Below are 19,715 nucleotides of genomic sequence, written 5' to 3'. Positions count from 1 at the left end.
TTTCCTCCTTACCTGAAACAACCAACACAGACAAAATATATTAAACAATGATTTTCAACACAGTGGACTTCAGGTAATGAAGATGGTCGTCACTGAAAGGAAGCAAATGTAGACCTTTTTGTTGACAGAGCTTCTTTTGTTGCCAGAGCTCCCAGGCCATGACAAAGTCAGAAAATCTGACATAGATTCCCTGAGCTGGGGCAGTGACGCTAAGAATCTAGTAAAACAAAAGCAGAAAGAAATCACAGGACAGAACACTGCAGAGGATAAAGCAGCAGAGGAGACAAGCCCTGGAGATCTGCAGCGGTCCCCTCTGAAGTATTTAGTGGAATAATGAAAAAAATGGATGTGTGCTAGGAAACTTCCTAAGACCAAGGGGTGGCGAGCGGTGGGGGGACACAATAGAAAAAGATTAGGAGAAACCATGCCTGGGGTTCACAAAGTGCCCAGAAGAGGGTCCGTTACCCAAGAGCCAGGCCCAGAAAACTCATACTTCACAGGGTGATAAATAATCCAAAAACTCTTGCCGCAGGAGTGGCAAATTACCCAGAATCTAGAAGCAAGAACAAAAAGAATTCTGTTTAGAAGGAAATCACTGTACCCCAAATAAAGCTCGAGACAGTAAGTGGAGGCATGAAAGGTATTTTTTAAAAAATCAAACCACACCTGTAGAAATGCAAATTACAATGTCAGAGGTAAAAACTACAATCGAAAATAAACACAGATCACAATCATAAATTTGTCATGATGAACCATGAGAAACCCTCAAGCAACTAATACATAAATCTCCAAATAGAAAACAACAGAGACAGAAAAGAAATTTGAAAAATAATTGGCCAAAACCATTCTAAACTTGGCAAAATCCATATTCCCACAGATCCAGGAAGAAATTGTCTGAGACAAAAAAATAAATAAAACGGTGGCTCAAGCCTGTAATCCCAGCACTTTGCGAGGCCGAGACGGGCGGATCACGAGGTCAGGAGATCGAGACCATCCTGGCTAACACGGTGAAACCCCGTCTCTACTAAAAAATACAAAAAACTAGCCAGGCGAGGTGGCAGGCGCCTGTAGTCCCAGCTACTTGGGAGGCTGAGGCAGGAGAATGGCGGGAACCCAGGAGGCGGAGCTTGCAGTGAGCTGAGATCCGGCCACTGCACTCCAGCCTGGGCGACAGAGCGAGACTCCGTCTCAACAACAACAACAACAACAAAAATAAATAAATAAATAAAAGTGTACCATTGTCATTTTCTTATACCATCTATGATATGGTATAACATTACTTGAAGGTAGACTGTGACAGGTTAAAATTATATACTATAAATCCTAAATAAACCACTGAGATAGCAAACAAAGAGTTATATATAATAAACCAAAAAATAAATACAAAATTGTATCATAGAAAATAGCTGATTAAAGGAAAGCAGAAAAAGAAGGGGAACAAATAGCAGCGAGACTAATAGCAATCAAACAGCACAATGATAGACAAACTTAACTATATTGAGTATCACATTATAAATGAAACTGGTCTACAAGCCTCAATTAAAATGCAGACTGACAGACTCGATAAGAAAGCAATACCCAACTACATGCTGTCTATAAGAAATGTATGTTAAACGTAAAGAGACAAATCAGCTGCAAGAATAGAAAAAGATACATGCTAACACTTGACAGAAGACTACTGAGAAGAAATGGTTCAATTAGTATCAAAGTAGATTTCACAGCAAAACAATTTCCAGGAATAAATAAGGTCATGTCATAATGATGAAAGTTTCAGTTAATCAAGAAGATATAATAATCCTAAATGTTTATGCCCCTAATAACATAAGAAATTCAAAATACATGAGGCCAAAGTAGATAGAACTATAAAAGGAAACAGACAATTTCTAAGTAATCTTTGAGATTTCAATACCCTTTACTCAGGAAGTGATAGAACAAGGAGGCAGAAAATTGGCAAGAATAGAGCAGACTTAAAAAACAGCATGCCTTTCAAGTACCTATGGAACACTTACCAAAATAGACAATATTTTAGGCCATACAATAAATCTCATTAAAAAGATTAAGTACAAAGAATGTAAGTCATACAAAGTACATATCCTGACCACAAATCAATGATATTAGAAACCAATAACAAAAATAATGCTAAGAAATACTCAAATACATAAAAACTAAGAAACACACGTCTAAAAAACCCTGGTTCAAAGAGACGATGAAAAAAATATTTTGAACTGAGTAAAAATGAAAAAATAACATATCAGGGTTTGTAGAATGCAGCAACAACTGCACTTAAGTACACATTTTTAGCACTAAATGTCAATATTATAAGAGTCTCAAATCAATAAACCTGACTTCTCCCTTAAGAAAATGGAAATAGAGGCCGGGCACGGTGGCTCAAGCCTGTAATCCCAGCACTTTGGGAGGCCGAGACGGGCGGATCACGAGGTCAGGAGATCCAGACCATCCTGGCTAACATGGTGAAACCCCATCTCTACTAAAAAATACAAAAAACTAGCCGGGCGAGGTGGCGGCACCTGTAGTCCCAGCTACTCAGGAGGCTGAGGCAGGAGAATGGCGTGAACCCGGGAGGCGGAGCTTGCAGTGAGCTGAGATCTGGCCACTGCACTCCAGCCTGGGTGACAGAGCAAGACTCCGTCTCAAAAAAAAAAAATAAATAAAATAAAATAAAATGAGAGAATTAAACCCAAAGCAAGCAGAGGGATAAAAAACAAAACCATCTGCTGTGGTCTGAATGTTTGTGTTCCCAAAAGTTTATCTGCTGAAATCTAATCACAAGGGCGGAGTTTTTGAGGTAGTCAAATCATGAGAGCCAAGCCCTCATGAATGGGATTAGTGTTCTTACACAACACACCCCAGAGAGCTCCTCCACCCCTTCTGCCATGTGAGGACACAGAGAGAAAGAACACATCTAGGATCCAGGAAGGTTCCTTACCACACAGCAAGTTTGACAGCACTTTGACCTTGGACTCTGCAGACTCCAGAACTGTAAGAAATCGTTTTCTACTGTTTATAAGCAACCCAGTCTATGGTACTCCGTTATACTATTGGTTTCAGGAAAAAAGGAAGATCAGCAACACCAAACACTTTGGGAGATTGATAAATGTGAGAAATGTCTATTTACCCTGGCTGATCAGGAAGAAGAGAAGTTACAAATTACTCATTTCAGAAATGAGTAATGTCACATGATTACAGTCTGTACGGATACAAAAAAAGAAAACAAGGTGACATTATAATTTTTATGTGTAAACATGACAAAATAGATAAAATTAACAAATTCCTTAAAAGGGAAAATTACTAAATCTCAACCAAGAAGCAATAAATAACCTGAATTGCCCTAAATATAAACAAATAAACTTCATAGCTGAGGACCATCCTACCAAAAGAAATTCAAACTCAGTTAGCTATGGCAGTGAACTCCACTAAACATTTTCATAAGAAATAATACAATTCAATACTAACTCTCCAAAAAAAAAAAACCAAAAAAGAGCACACCCCAAGTTACTCTTCAATGTTAGCGTTATCCTGAACCAAAACCAGACGATGATATTACCAATTAAAAAAAGCTCCCTCATGAGCATGAATGAAAAAACTGAATCAATTTGTGAAACAACCAAGACATCCTCCAGCAGGTGAAAGAATAAACTGTGGTTAAACAGCCAAACAATGGAATATTATTCCATGCTAAAAAGATATGACAAATCAAACGATGAAAATACATGAAGGAACCATACATGCATATTACCAAGTCAAACAAGTCAACCTAAAAACGCTTTTTTTTTTTTTTCGTTTTGAGGAGTGCAGTGACATAAGCTTGGCTCACTGCAACCTCTGCCTCCCAGCTTCAAGCGATTCTCCTGCTTCAGCCTCCTGAGTAGCTGGGATTACCCGGCTAATTTTTATATTTTTAGTAGAGACAGGGTTTCGCCATGTTGGCCAGGCTGGTCTTGAACTCCTGACCTCAGGTGATCCACCCATCTTGGCATCGCAAAAGTGCTGGGATTACAGGCGTGAGCCACCGTGCCCGGCCTTAAAATGTTACTTTCTGTATGATTCCAACTATATGACTTTCTGGAAAATGTAAAACTATGGATACGGTAAAAAGATCAGTGGCTGCCAGAGGATGAGGGACACCAGGAAAGGATACACAGGCAGAGTACTGAGGATTTTTAGGGAGGTGAAAATGTATATGACCCGCATACATGTCAGTGTACCTCAAGATCAAACCCATACGATGTATAGCACCAGCGTGCAATGCACACTACGGGCTGCAGGTGATTCTGATGTGCCAATGTAGGCTCATCCATTATAGCAACTGTACCACTATGGAAGGGTTACTGATAAGGAGGGAGTCTACATATGTGTGCAGGTAGAAGGTATTCGAAAAGTCTCTGTACCTTTCTCTCAATTTCACTGTGAACATAAAACTGGTCTAATAAATAAAGTTTTTACAATAAACACTTTATCATAACTACTTTAGAAAGTAGAATCCAATAGTATAATAAAAGGACAATACATCATAAACAAATGGGTTTTTTTCCCAGGACTGCAGGGTCACCTTAACATTCAAACATCGTTGTTATCTGCCAGATTAACAACGGAAAACAGTAGATCCACAGAATCATCTCAACAGATAGAGGCATTTGATACAATTCAACACTCATTTCTGATTTTGTAACAATGAAAAAGTCTCAGCAAAATAAGAATTCTTTAGCAAGATAAAAAGCATCTATGATGAACCTACAGCTAACATGTATCATGGTGAAAAACAGTATGTTCCCCAGAAGATGAACAACAACACAGGAATGTCTGCTTTCACTGCTTTTATGCAGCATTGTTCTGAAGACTCGAGCTAGCGCAGTCAGGCAAGAAAAAGAAATAAAAGTCATCCCAGCTGAAAAAATAAATAAAACTGTCTTTATACACAACCATGACCACACAATAGGTTTGAGTAAACTCTAACCTGTGGGCCCGCTTCTTGTCTTCGTCAATGAGCACAGCTGTGGTCATTAACATACAGGTTGTCGATGGCTGCCCTCATACTACAATGGCAGAGTCTATCAGCTACAAGAGAAACCCCTTTTGCCACAAGTCTTTAATAGGAGGGTACTTTGAGAAAGAAAAGGTTTGACAATCTTTGGTCTATGTAGAAAATCTGATCAAATCTACCCAGAATGTACCAGAACTAATAAGTGAGTTCAGCAAGATTGGACTATACAAAATCAACATACAAAAACCAACTGTATTTCTGTATACTAGTGATAGAGTAAAATTTTAAAAATATCATTTATGACTATATCAAAAACTGAAACAGCTGATAAAACATAAAAAGACCTATATACTAAAAACTACAAAATATTACTGAGAAAATTAAATATAACCTATATAAATGGAGACATACACTTTCTTCAGGAGTAGACAGATTCATTATAGTTAAGATGTCCATTCTCCATAATCTATAAAGACAACACAATCCCAACCTAATCAATCCCAAGCCAGCAGACTTTTTTTTAAAATTGACAAATCGATGTGGAAATGCAAAGGATCTAGTAGAGCCAAAACAGAACCAATAACAAAATCTGAAAAGTGATTTTCAGAATTATTATAAATCAATAGTAATCAAAACAATGTGCCACTGGTACAGGATGACTATCCCTTATTAAAAATGCTTCGGACCAGAAGTATTGCAGATCTAATGAGATCTCTAGGACATAGGACCCAGGTCTAAACACAAAATACACTTATTTTTCATATACACCTCATACACAAAGCCTCAAGGTAATCTTACTTTATTTCATTATTCTAATTTTTGAGACAGTCTTGCTCTGTCACCCAGGCCAGAGTGCAGTGGTGAGATCATGGCTCATTGCAACCTCTGCCTCCCAAGTTGAAGCAATTTCTTGCCTCAGCCACCTGAGTAGCTGGGAATACAGTGTGCATCACCATGCTCAACTAATTTTTGTATTTTTAGTAGAGATGGGGTTTTGCCATGTTGGCCAGGATGATCTTGAACTCCTGACCAAAAGTGATCCTCCTGCCTCCGCCTCCCAAAGTTCTGGGATTACAGGCATTAGCCACCACGCCTGGCCTCTGAAAGTAATTTTAAATATTTTGTAATTTTTGAGTGAAACAAAGTTTGTGCACATGAGCTCAGTTATGGAACTTTCCACTTGTGAGATCAGGCTGACAATGAAAACATTGTGGATTTTACAGCATTTCAGATTTGGGATTTTGAATTAGCGATGCTCAACCTATATAAAGAAAGTCAAATACAGACAGTTCCCAACTTCAGGTGGTTTAACTTATTAATTTTACAATGGGTTTAATGAAGTATTACTTAGCTTTTGACTGAAAGGGTGGCTTTATCAGGAAGTAACCCTACCATAATTTGAGGAGCACTGAATTAATAGAATTCAATAGAAAGTCCACAAATAGATGACATATAGGCAACCAGTTTATTTCTGACAAAGGCAGGCAGGATGGCAATGCGGTAGAGAAAGGATAGCCATTTCCACATACAGTGCTCAAACAACTGGCTGCTCAGATCCAAAAAGTTAACTTGAATCTATACCTCATTCTATATACAAAAATAAACTCAAAATGAAACATGCATTTAAATGTAAGACCCAGAACTATAAGACCTCTAGAATGATGCACAGAATAAAATTTTTGAGAAAATTACTTGTGCTAGGCAAAGTTTTCTTAGATACGACATAAAATGCAAACTCTGTAACTAAACAAGTTCTTCAAAATTTAAAACTCTTCAAAAGACACTATTAATAAAGTCAACCTACAGACTGGAAAAATGTTCTTGTAAAGTAAGAGTATCCAGAACTATTCAAATTCAACAAGCAAGAAAACATCAATCTAATTTTGTAAATGGAAAAAGATGTGAAAACATAGTTCACCAAAGAGGATATACAGATGGCAAATAAAACCACAGAGAGATGTTTAACATGTTTAGTCATTAGGATCATGCACAGTAACCACATCCATGAGAATGGCTACAAATAAATACTGCAGTACTTCGTGTAACAATGCAGCAACTGCAACTGTCCTATTCTGCTGATGACAATACAAAATGGTACACATCTTTTGGAAAACAATTTAGCAGTTTTTCTAAAAAGGGAACATAAGGCAGCAAAGGACTTTTGTGGGTGATGGATATAACTGTGTTGATTATGGTGACAGTTTCACAGGTGTATACACCTGTCAAAACTTACTAAATTGTACATCTTACATATGTGCACTTTAACATATATCAACTATATTTCACTAAAGCTAAGGATTGTAGGAGCAAACACCTGGGCACTGGCTGTGACACAGAGAGAAACAAGGGTATGAAATGAAGTAGTATAAAGCTAGAGCACTGTCATCTTTACCTTATAGCAATGACAAGCTGCAGCTGGGTGTTAAGCAAGCAGGTAACATGATCAGATGTGAATTTTAAAAATGTATATAATTATGGTTGCAGAATAGACCATGGTTTTGGAAGGTGGGGAAGTAGGGAAAAGAGTTATACGGTTATCGCAGTATTCAAGGTATGAGATAATGACAACCTGACCCTGGGTAAAGGCAGATTTCTGAGATGAACATCCCTGTCACTCATCAGTGATCTATGGAACGGTGCTAAGCAATGTGTGCATACATTACTACAAGATAGGGAAAAAGCCTTGTATTTATGCATCGGTCCTACCTTTATGCTCCACTCCATGTTGTTCAGTGAATAACATAAAGTTGTTATCATTGGAATAAGGCAAGTCATCATCCTCTGAGGATGTTTCAGGTGACCAAATCATGTCATTGAGGTCATCCTTGGAACACAGATCTCTTTTAACCTATAATAAATAACACTGTTTCAAAATGTCTACCAAACATTTATGGCAAATACTAAGTGTACACCAGTGGGAACTATTCATCTTTTTCTATGAGCAAAACCAAAATACTTCTTAAAAGAACTGACTGGTTAAAAGGGTACCTTTATGAATGGTTTTGCTGTTACTTTTCGAAAGCCAATGTCTTTACAACAAAGGATTTTCTGTTTTTAAGTGAAATTTAATAAGGAATTTTCAACAACATCCTTGACAATTTACTTTTACAATACCTTGTTCTTTTCATTAGAGGTTTTCCTTGCAAGCCTAAAAAAAAAAAAACCAAAAAATTCTAATCAGGCAAATAGTAAATATGTAAAATATGAAAAATATCTATAACTACTTCTTAAATAAAACCTCTGTATTTGTAATTTCTCTCTCCTATTCATAAAGTTTACAGGAAATTTTTCACAGGTGACATAAAATACAATTATTTTCTACAAGGGGATAAAACTATAAATAGAAAGGGTAGCATTATAGGACAAATAAAATATATTATTACTAATATAAAAAAATTAAGTTTAGATCAAGTTTTCTGACAGGCAAAGAAAAAAAAGAAACGTTACTTGTATTACTTCATAGAAAAAATATATATAACACACTAGTTTTTTCTCTTGTTGCCCTCCCCCCCCCCATTTATTTATTTTTTTGAGAGGGAGTCTCGCTCTGTCGCCCAGGCCAGTGTACAATGGCATGATCTCGGCTCACTGCAACCTCCACCCCCAGGGTTCTAGTGATTCTCCTACCTCAGCCTCCTGAGTAGCTGGAATTACAGGCGCCTGCCACCACGCCCAGTTTATGTATTTATTTATTGTTTGTATTTTTAGTAGAGACGGGGTTTCACCACGTTGGCTTGGCTAGTCTTGAACTCCTGACCTAAGGTGATCCACCTGCCTTGGCCTCCCAAAGTGCTAGGATTACAGGCGTGAGCCACTGTGCCAGGCCTTGTTGCCCTTTCATATACAAACAAGCTTTAATTGGTACTAAGACTTATGTGATAAATATTAATTATGTAACAGAAACCCTTATTTAAATGATGACATCGATGAGCTCTTCAGGACACACTGTGCAGGTACTGTTATTCTAAACACTGTACAAGTGTTTAAGTGTCTTGAATCCTCCCAACAATTCTGTGTAGTAGGTAACTTACTAGGCATTTAATACAGGAAGAAAGTAGGCAAGGAAAGGCCGGGCGTGGTGGCTCAAGCCTGTAATCCCAGCACTTTGGGAGGCCAAGACGGGTGGATCACGAGGTCAGGAGATCGAGACCATCCTGGCTAATACGGTGAAACCCCGTCTCTACTAAAAAATACAAAAATCTAGGAGGTGGCGGGCGCCTGTAGTCCCAGCTACTCGGGAGGCTGAGGCAGGAGAATGGCGTAAACCCGGGAGGCGGAGCTTGCAGTGAGCTGAGATCCGGCGACTGCACTCCAGCCTGGGCGACAGAGCGAGACTCAGTCTCAAAAAAAAAAAAAGAAAGTAGGCAAGGAAAAGCCATATAATTTGCCCAGGCCCATAAAACTAGTCCGGAGCAGACTAAGCATTCAAACCCAAGAACTCTGGCTCCAAAATACGTGTTTCAGGATACTCTATAATACGCTATAAAGTAATATTTATTTTCAAGTGTTTACAAGTAATATAACAGCAGATGAATTTAATATTATCTACGACTACAAATAATAATCTCTGAGTCTTGCAATGTTTTAAAGTAAGATTTTATACCTATGCAGTTTTGGAAACCTTTTAATAATCTGAAAATTTGGTTTCTCTAAAGAAATTCACCAAAAAACATTCATTCATCCTTTCAACTATTCATGCATTCGACCAACACTAACTGAGTGTACAATACATGTCAAAGAGTGTGTTGGTTGGTCCAGGGAAACATTTTTTTTTTTTTACCTTTGAACTACACAATCCAAAAGTAACAGTCTGCAATGAATTTTTTCAGGAGTTTGGTTTTCTATTATTCATTAGAAAGCCTCCCCCTCCTCACAATCTGAAAAACCATAAAGGTGACACACCTGTTACTTCAGAGTACCTTGCTAAAGCACAGCTATTCATGATGCTCCTTGCAAAGGTACTGTGATACATAAATCATCAAGGAATGTGTAAATTCTCTTCAATATGACTCAAGTGTTTGTATGTTTATTATTACAGATTCTAAAAATATATGCATGTGAGTTTAACTTTTAGGTCATCATTTTCACGTACCATTACATTAAAATATTCCATTCCTGAACGAGTTCTGAAAGAAAAACCTCTTCCAATAAAATGATACGTGAATAGAAATTGTAAGAATTGATTTACTATAAATATTTAAAAGAGAATGGATCAAACTTTCCAAAGCTCACACATGCAAACAAAACTAAATTCCAAAAACACATTTCTTCTCTACTGGATTACTCCAAACAACAAACAAAAATACTCTAACAGTTTCCATTTTAAAATTGAAAATGAAACAAAAGTCCCTTCAATCTCCCATTCTTTTTTTTTTTTTTTTTTTTGAGACGGAGTCTGGCTCTGTCGTCGCCCAGGCTGGAGTGCAGTGGCCGGATCTCAGCTCACTGCAAGCTCCGCCTCCCGGGTTCCCGCCATTCTCCTGCCTCAGCCTCCCGAGTAGCTGGGACTGCAGGCGTCCGCCACGTTTTTTGTATTTTTAGTAGAGACGGGGTTTCACCGTGTTAGCCAGGATGGTCTCGATATCCTGACCTTGTGATCCGCTCGTCTCGGCCTCCCAAAGTGCTGGGATTACAGGCTTGAGCCACCGCGCCCGGCCTCTTCTTCTTTACTTGTCACCCATTCATTTCTCTACTTCCTTTTGCAGTCAAAGTTCTCTCAGGAGTTGTCTGTGTTTAGCACTACAGTCAGGGTTCCATGGCAACCAGCTGAAACTCCTCCTTGACAAGGGCACTAATCATCATCTTAATCAGTCTTCCAGCAGCACTGATACAGTTCACTATTCTCTAGATTAGGCTGTCTACACTAGTTTATTTCCAGATAAAGTAATCACTGCTAGTATTCCCTCACAGGGAGAAAAGAAAATTAGAGATTTTATCCTCCTTCATCCTTAACCATTTCACTAAAACTGCTATCATTATTTTTATAGAAGACTGCCAGTCTTCTAGACTGGGTAGAAGACCAGTAAGTACACTGGCCTTCTCAAACACTGGTGTAATGACCGGTTCTTTTGAGGTGATTTTTTAAATTTTCATTTTTCTTTACTTCCTTCACATGCAAGGGATGATCACTACTTTAAAAAATCCATTAAAAAGCCAATGTTTTCTAATAATTCTACTTACAAAGAATAAAAAAATTATTGTGAAATTCATACTCTTCTCCATCTCAATTTATTTACTAATTCAAAAACCAATTTGAACTACCAGCATATCCAAAGAAATGTATATTCCCAGCTTTAAATAAAAAAAGGTAATCAGCCGAGCGCAGTGGCTCACACCTCTAATCCCAGCATTTTGGGAGGCCAAGGTGGGGGGATCATGAGGTCAGGAGTTCAAGACCAGCCTGGCCAAGATGGTGAAATCTTGACTCTACTAAAAACAAAACAAAAAAAAATTAGCCAGGCGTGGTGGTGGGTGCCTGCAATCCCAGCTACTTGGGAGGCTGAGGCAGGAGAATTGCTTGAATCAGAGGTTACACTGAGCCAAGATTGCACCATTGCACTCCAGCCTAGGTGACAGAGCAAGACTCCATCTCAAAAACAAAACAAAACAAACAAAACAAAAACAGGTAACCAGGCCGGGCGTGATGGCTCACACCTGTAATCCTAGCACTTTGGGTGACCAAGGCAGGTGGATCACTTGAGGCAAGCCTGGCAAACATGGAAAAACGCTGATTCTATTAAAAATACAAAAATTAGCTGGCGTGGTTGTGCACGCTTATAATCCTTTGGAAGCTGAGGCATGAACATCACTTGAACTTGAAAGGTGGAGGTTGCAGTGAGCTGAGATAGTGCCAGTGCACTCCAGCCTGGGCAACAACACTAGACTTTGTCTCAGAAAAAAAAGCAAAACAGGTAACAGGTAATTACGACACAACGCAATACGTAAGAGCTGATCTAGAATAAATTATATCTGAGCATGAGGAAGACTTTATGGAAGAGGCAGAAGACAAGAGGAGCTCACCAGGCGAAAACAAACAAACAAACACACAAAAAACAAAACAAAACCAGAAAGAGTAGGAGAAAACCATTCTACATAGAGAATAGAATGTGAGCACAGGGATTAGGCATGTGGCATCCAGTTGTTTCTTGGGAACTTGAAGGGTAAAGTGTAAAACACATGAAAGTAAACACTGAGCGAAGAATGCTACACTAAACTTGAATGCTACACTAAAAGGCTGGAGCTCACTGCCTGCAAGCAATGACTCTTAGACATGGGGTCACAGTTGGATTTGTGCCACAGTTTTTAATATGTTTCACTTGAATTAAGTTTTCAAAATACCATGAGCTACATACAAGCTGAAAGAAACTGTGAAATTACCTTAAAGGGAGAAAACACTTTTAAAATACCCGTATGTCTTTATATATTGTTCAAATTAGCATTATTCTGATTAGATAGAATTTTGTTTGAAAATAGAATGATTTTATTAGAAACTTTTAGCATAGTATCTATTTCTAATAAGAAAAGCTGAGTGACCACAATATTGGGGTGTGCTCCCGAATTAGAAAACCATTTATACAGAGAGTATACCTCATTAAAAAGAGTCCAAAGAATCCAAAAAGGGCATATAATCGCCAGGTAAAATTGTCAGAATGAACCCATGTCAACCTGTATTTTAAGTGAGTATTGATGTTTAAAACCATACACCAGGATAAACTCTATTCACTCATTCGGTAAACATTTATTGAGTTGCTACTTACTGTATTATATTCCTTCCTAGGCAATGAAAAACACAGCGATGAAAAAATCCTACTCATGAGTGCCAAGTAAACACAAAACAACAAATAGCAGAGGCAAAATACGTAGTATGTTAGAGAGGAACAACTCAAGCAGGAAAAAGGAACGTTTATGTGCAGGAGGGGCAAGGTGGCGAAAATATTAGGATGACTAGATAAGACCTTGCTGAGAGAGTGGCTTTTAAGGAAAGAACTGAAGACATGGAAGGAGTAAGCAAGAAGGATCTCTAAGGCAAAAGCACTCCATACAGAGTCAACTGTCCAGTACAGAGGGATGCAGAGTGTGTTCACAAAATAGAAAGAAGTTCCGTGTGGCTGCAGCAGACTGGAAAGAGGAGAAAGGCAGAAGCCTAAGTCGGGAAAATAAGAAGTCAGATCCTGTGGTTCCTTTGGAGTATTAGGAGAAAATTTCGCACATATTTTGAGTGAAATGGGAGGCAACTAGAGGTTTTTAACCAAAAGAGTGACATAATGTGACATGTTTTAATAGGTTCACTGGGTAAAGAATTGACGAAAAGAGGATGAAACATGGAGAAACAGAAAGACCAATTAGCAATCTATTACACTACTCTAGATGGCCAATCACATGACAGTGGAGTGGCTTGGACATGAAAGATGTGCTGGGTTTCTGGATATATTGTGAAGTTAGACCTGATGAGATCTGCCAACATCTTAGCTGTGGAGTGTCAGAGATGGGGTCGGGGGAGGGAGAGAGAGAAGGTGTGAGTCAAGGAGGACACTAGGCAGAGCATTTGCAAGAGTTGTTATTAATGGAACAACAAGGCTACATAAGGGGCAGGCAGGAGGAAGAACATCAGTAACCAGATTTTGGACCTGATAAATTTGACATACCTAATAGCTAATCAAGGAGAGATGTCAAGTAGACAGGCTGATATATAGGTCTGAAATTAAGGAGAGAAATGGGCTGGAGATATAAATTTGAAAATCATTGGCATATACAAGCTGGTAAAAGTCAGAAGATAAAACCTCAAGAACTGAGCCCTGGGTCACTTTAATCTGTGAAAGGTAGAAGACAAGGAGATGTAACCAAAACAGGCTAAGATGGATGGACTAGAAAGTCAGGAGGAAAATCTAGGCCAGAGAGTGAGATTCTGAGAGCCAGTGAATAAAGTGAAAGTATTGTTGATAGGTTACACAAAATGAGATCTAAAAAATTATATCTAGATGTGTTACAGTGAAAAATCAGTGACAACATGGAGAATAACAATTCTGGAGAGTGGTGAGAGCGAAAATTATGGCAGAGTGAGTTCAAGAGTGAATGGAAAGGAAACTTGAGTCCATGAGTACAAGCAGTTTAATTTTAAGGACATCATGCCCACGTGGCATTATCATTCATGATCTAATTTTCTTCTTGTTAAACTGTATTTTTCAATCCTTTCATAATGATTAAGGATTAATTACAGAGTGTGTTTTAACACCTTAATAGTTTTTAAAAATTACATATATATGGCATTTTAAAAGCCAGACAAAGGTAATAAATAACATCATAATATTATAGAACTAAAAACCCCTTGAACACTTCTATATTATAAAGCTGGTTATCATTTTGCTCATGCTTATAAATAAAGACCACAGAAAGGCTAAAGGGCAGTATTTCCTACCTGAGAAAAATCACCCAACTCTGAGATATTTTACACTCATCAAATACACAAAATGGTTTGTCATATTAAAACATTAAATTCTATGAGATGAAAAAAGATGAAAATTCAAATAATCTTATTCTGTCAACTGAATTTTTGTAAATTATACCATAGGAAGTCACTGTGGTAAAATATGGTGCCGTGCATGCTGAAATGTCTTTAAAAGGATAATGGCAGGCATCCAGAGTGCCTTTCTAAACAGGAGGTTCACTGCATTAGCAGCACCCTGGTTTGGCACAGGAGTCAGCAAATCAGTACTTGTGAGCCACATTCAGCCCACTGCCTGTTTTTGTAAATACAGTTTTCTTGGAACACAGTGCCACCTATTCATTTATTGTCTGTGAAAGATGTCAGAGACCTTCTGGTCCAGAAAGCCTAAAATAGTTACTATCTGGCTCTTTACAGGAAAAAACTGGTCAACTCCTGACTCGGCAGATCAAAGATCCTTTGATATAGTTTAACAAGTTTTACCAATGCGCTGAATATTTACATGGAATACAGATCCCCATGTGCAATCCCTTGGGAATATTCAGATTATTCTGAGAATTCAATATTTGAGCACTCATGCATTGGGAACGAAAAAGCAAATGCCATAACTAGCAATTTTGTGGGTAACGTAAAGTGCCAAGGTAGTATGTAGTTTCCTTTTGCAACTCAATAGATATTACAAGTATTCAGAAATTACAACATTATATTCTGACAAAATTTACTTAAGTTGTGTAATCAAACTAAATGTTGTAAATATACTTAACTGATGAAATAATCAGTATACTATAGATCCAACTTCATTTTTAAAAGAGACTTGCATACTACATTATTTAATGGGTATCAGAATTTAGCCATTTCCTTATTAATAGGATTTTAGACTATCTCCAGCTTTTTGATATGACAATGCTATAATGAAAATTCTTAATATATATAACTATGTAATATATATTAATATCCACCACTTTTGTTAAGATGTTTCATAAACATGTTACAAACATACACATAGAAATACATAAGACATATATGCGTGCATATATGCATGTCTATATGCATGTAGCCAACATATATATATATATAACATACAATAGGCCAACATATATATATAACATACAGTAGGGCAACATACACACACACACAGATACATATATCAGAATATATATGTTGGCCAATTGCATATTATATATAACACGTAATAAATGTCCATAACTTGTGTGTATGTGGAAAGTCATATTTCCTGCAGGATCCAGTCTCAGAAGTAAAGCTGACACGTGAAAGGAATGACATATTTGAAATTTTGATACATGCTATTAAATTACCCTTCAATAAAGATTTACCAAATAAGTGTATGAGAGAACTTTTTTTCACATTTGCCCACACTAGTTATGTTTTAATAAAATACCAATATGCTTGGAAAAACTGTATCTAATTGCTTGTTAATTTGCATTTTTCTGATTACCATGCAAGACAGAATATTCCCGGTGAAAGTATAAAAATTCATTAATCATGCATATTATTTGAAATTAGAATTCATTTGATAGTACAATAATAATAATCTACTATCAAATATTGCTATAGGCTTACCTCTTGTAGTCTTCACTCTTCTGCCTGGGAAACTGATGATTATCAGATTTTCTGCCCCTTCTTTTTTGAATTAATTCATCATCATCATCATCATCGTCACTGTCATCAGCATGTAGGTTTCTTGACACTTCCATTTTCTTATTTCTGCACTTTCTCATTTTTTCTGCAACCTTCAATGAAAGTGTGACACTGAGAATAAATGTTATTATTTTATCCAAGAGAATAAACTGTTCATTCATTTTGTCACTTGACTCAGTCTGTCATGATAATAGTCATTAAAATATTTTGGACCTTCATTTTATCATTATATTAGTATAAGTTATAATTTTTCCATTGAAATTCATATAAAGTCTAATTCATTTCTGTTTGAGTGAATACAACACAATTTTCCAAACTTTCAAAAAGGGCCCGTTCCAAATCTGTGCTGTTGTTCCCATCCACTCTTTGCTGTCTAATGTAAATTTCACCATTTTGTGATGAGCAGAAATAGAGAAACAAAAGGAGAAAGCCATGAAATCTGTCCTCTTCCATTTTTACCTCCAGCAGTTTACACTGAACGGCCAGATCTAGAGGATGTGACGTTGTGGGGCTTCAGGAGCAGAAAGGAAGCTTTTCCCTCTGTGGACTAAGCTTTCCCCACTGTCTTTTCTCTTTCTTTTCTCATTCGGATCCTAGGACTTCAAAACGGGAAGGTGCCTCTGCTGAAATACGGGAACCAAAATTCGAAACCACAGAAGAAGCAGAGTGAAACTGCTGAGGTGCTAGTAGAGTTCTGGAAAATGAGATGCTTTCCAAATTTCACACTCACTAACCATGACATTTTATAGCTGGGGAATAGACAGTGAAAGTAATTATGTATTTCAGATGCTTTATCAAAAAAGATTAAATGACTCATCCAAAGCTCCTAAAGTGGCATTTCCTAGCATTTTGTGGCACAAAAACCAATAATGCTATTTCGTAATGCTGAGTCAGATAAATTACCTGATACATTCATCAAATTTATCACAAGAATTAAAAGTATCACTCTGGGAAAGTAACTTAATGCCTCACCAGGGGCTGACAGGTCTCATCTACTTTTACTTTTAAAGGTGGGTATCACCAGATTTTTGTCTATCTTTAAAACTTGATGTACAGAAACCAGGTTTCTACTTCGGAGTCAAAACTAAATTCTTGGCTGAGAATCTATGGTATTTATATGATAAAGTTATCATGCTAAAATTTATCATACTCTATTAAACAAAATCACATTAAGATCTGATTCGACAGAAACATGTAAAAGTGGTGATTACAAAAATAGATGGAGGGAGGTGGCCAGGTGTGGTAGCTTACACCTGTAATCCCAGCACTTTGGGAGGCCAAGGCGGGCAAGTCAAAAGATCAGAAAATTGACACCATCCTCGCTAACACAGTGAAATCTCGTCTCTACTAAAGATACAAAAAATTAGCCCGGCATGGCGATGGGCACCTGTAGTCCCAGCTACTCGGGAGGCTGAGGCAGGAGAATGGTGTGAGCCCAGAAGGTGGAGCTTGCAGTGAGCCAAGATCATGCCACTGCACTCCAGCCTGGGTGACAGAGCAAGACCCCGTCTCAAAAAAAAAAAAAAAAAAAAAGAGAAAAAGAAAAAAGAAAAATAGATGGAGGTATCTATACATATTTGTTTTCAAACATATTTAAGGTGTTCATGGTGAAATTATAAGCCCCAACATGAGTTAAATGAATCAACTTGCACACCTGAAAGCACAACATACAACATACACCTGCGACTATGAATATTTGTTCCAACTCTCATGGATAGGTACATTTTTATATCATTTCTCAGTCACTGTGCTTCTTTCCCACTGATTTCCCACTTTATTAAGTAAGTGCAATTCATCCTCTAGACTGTAGGGAAGAATTCGGTCCTAGAGCTCATTACATTCTTTAAGCAATTTCCTATATGCTGACTCTATTTCAGAAGTATCCATATCCATGGTGCATGGATAGATTAGTTTCCCAGTCCCAATGCCACTTAAAAAACTGACAGATAGACTTGGGTTGATTAAGAAACAAAGACTATAGAATGTTTTCCTGACCTTCTGTCATTTAGATAGAAAAATAATCTATTTCCACAGAAAATTATGTATTTAGTAGCCTCAATTTACACAAGAGCTTTTCATAAGTAAAAAAGTAGAATGCACCAAATAATTGATCAAGAGAAAAAAACACGTAGCAGCAAGTGACCCTCTAAGTCTTTCTCAAGTTGAACTTTTTCTTTCTTCGAAGTCAGGTACTCTAGTTTTAATATTCCTACTTCATTCTTCAGTCTTTGTATATTGTGCTGTAACTGTTCTTCCAGATGTACTTTTGATGTTCTGTCACTATGTGGTGAACTTCTAATCCAAGTTCTATTCTTTTATAGTTATTTGCACTGCAATTATGATATAATGGTTTCTGGAACAAGCTTCTGTAACAATATAAACACCATGCCTTTTTGTTTACTCACATGCTTCATTTCTCTGGAGGAGGTAAGTCACAAATCTAAAAGGCTTTTTGGATCACTACACTGAGGCAGCACATCTCTGATGTCCAATTTGCAATTAGTGTTGTTTTCATCATGTGCCTATAACACTCTTGGTCTTCTTTTATTTCAATGATAACCACTTCTGGGTTCCTTGCTTTTGCATTTTCTGTGTCATTATAAAAATTCTACTGCTCTGTGTTAAAAACATGTATAGTGTCTGGTTTGTTATTTATTTTCATTTAAAAAAAAAAATCAGAAGGTGACTGGCAAGCATATTCCAGAGACCCAGCATAGAAATGAAATGGAAAGACATGTATGAGACTGAACTATTTTTGTTCAGAAAATATCTGGAATACTACACAGAGGAATATTCCAGATGCGTTCCTTCCTGACAATCACGTGTATTATTTGTCAAATCAGAGGGCATGTTCTTTACATTTCTTCTTCCCGTAGTGGCTCCTCCTCTGAACGATCCAAAGTTTTGGATTCTTCACAAATTTTACTCAATCTCTGCTTTAACTTAATTGTGATGAGTTTTAAAGTTTTTTCCACCCTCATTTGCCTTGTTTGATCCACATTTTCTTCTATTTTTGCACTCTAAGGAGTCGTGCATATAGAGATGTATGCTCTCTATTACAGTACTTGTTCACTTCTGTTTGTTGAGACGTTTTTTGCAGATGCAAAAGTGGAAGATTAATTTGCTAGTTTTGTTTGTCAGATGTCTTTTTTGTCAGGGTGCATGTTTTAAAGATAACTTTGTCATTAAATAATCAAGTATGGAAAAATAAAATTAAAAAATAATAAAACTTTAACTGTTAAACTTCTTATTCTATGTTTATCTACTCCCAATCACTGGACTGTAATTAGTTAAGTTAAAACTAATTTACATTAGGCCGGGCGCGGTGGCTCAAGCCTGTAATCCCAGCACTTTGGGAGGCCAAGACGGGCGGATCACAAGGTCAGGAGATCGAGACCATCCTGGCTAACACGGTGAAACCCCGTCTCTACTAAAAAATACAAAAAACTAGCCAGGCAAGGTGGCGGGCGCCTGTAGTCCCAGCTACTCGGGAGGCTGAGGCAGGAGAATGGCGTAAACCCGGGAGGCGGAGCTTGCAGTGAGCTGAGATCAGGCCACTGCACTTCAGCCTGGGTGACACAGTGAGACTCTGTCTCAAAAAAAAAAAAAAAA

General features: G+C 37.5%; 1 protein-coding gene across 5 annotated transcripts in view; it reads right to left on the bottom strand.

Annotated features, from left to right (window-relative positions):
* Positions 1-19,715, bottom strand: part of ANKRD62 (ankyrin repeat domain 62) — a 72,301-nt gene that overhangs the window by 12,676 nt on the left and 39,910 nt on the right. For all 5 annotated transcript variants that reach the window (XR_003309743.2, XM_026455988.2, XM_026455989.1 and 2 more), the window contains 3 exons: positions 16,026-16,195; positions 8,117-8,150; positions 7,709-7,850 (listed from right to left, as the gene is read on the bottom strand). Coding sequence is in view for 4 of the 5 variants with exons in the window: in XM_026455988.2 (XP_026311773.1) it covers positions 7,709-7,850; positions 8,117-8,150; positions 16,026-16,195 (346 nt within the window). In the remaining variant the exon portion in view is untranslated. The remainder of the gene's footprint in view (positions 1-7,708; positions 7,851-8,116; positions 8,151-16,025; positions 16,196-19,715) is intronic.

This window comes from Piliocolobus tephrosceles, chromosome 18 (assembly GCF_002776525.5).
Source record: "Piliocolobus tephrosceles isolate RC106 chromosome 18, ASM277652v3, whole genome shotgun sequence".
Lineage (NCBI taxonomy): Eukaryota > Metazoa > Chordata > Mammalia > Primates > Cercopithecidae > Piliocolobus > Piliocolobus tephrosceles.
The sequence above is the reverse complement of the archived record's forward strand: the minus strand, read 5'-3'. Positions and strand labels throughout refer to the sequence as shown.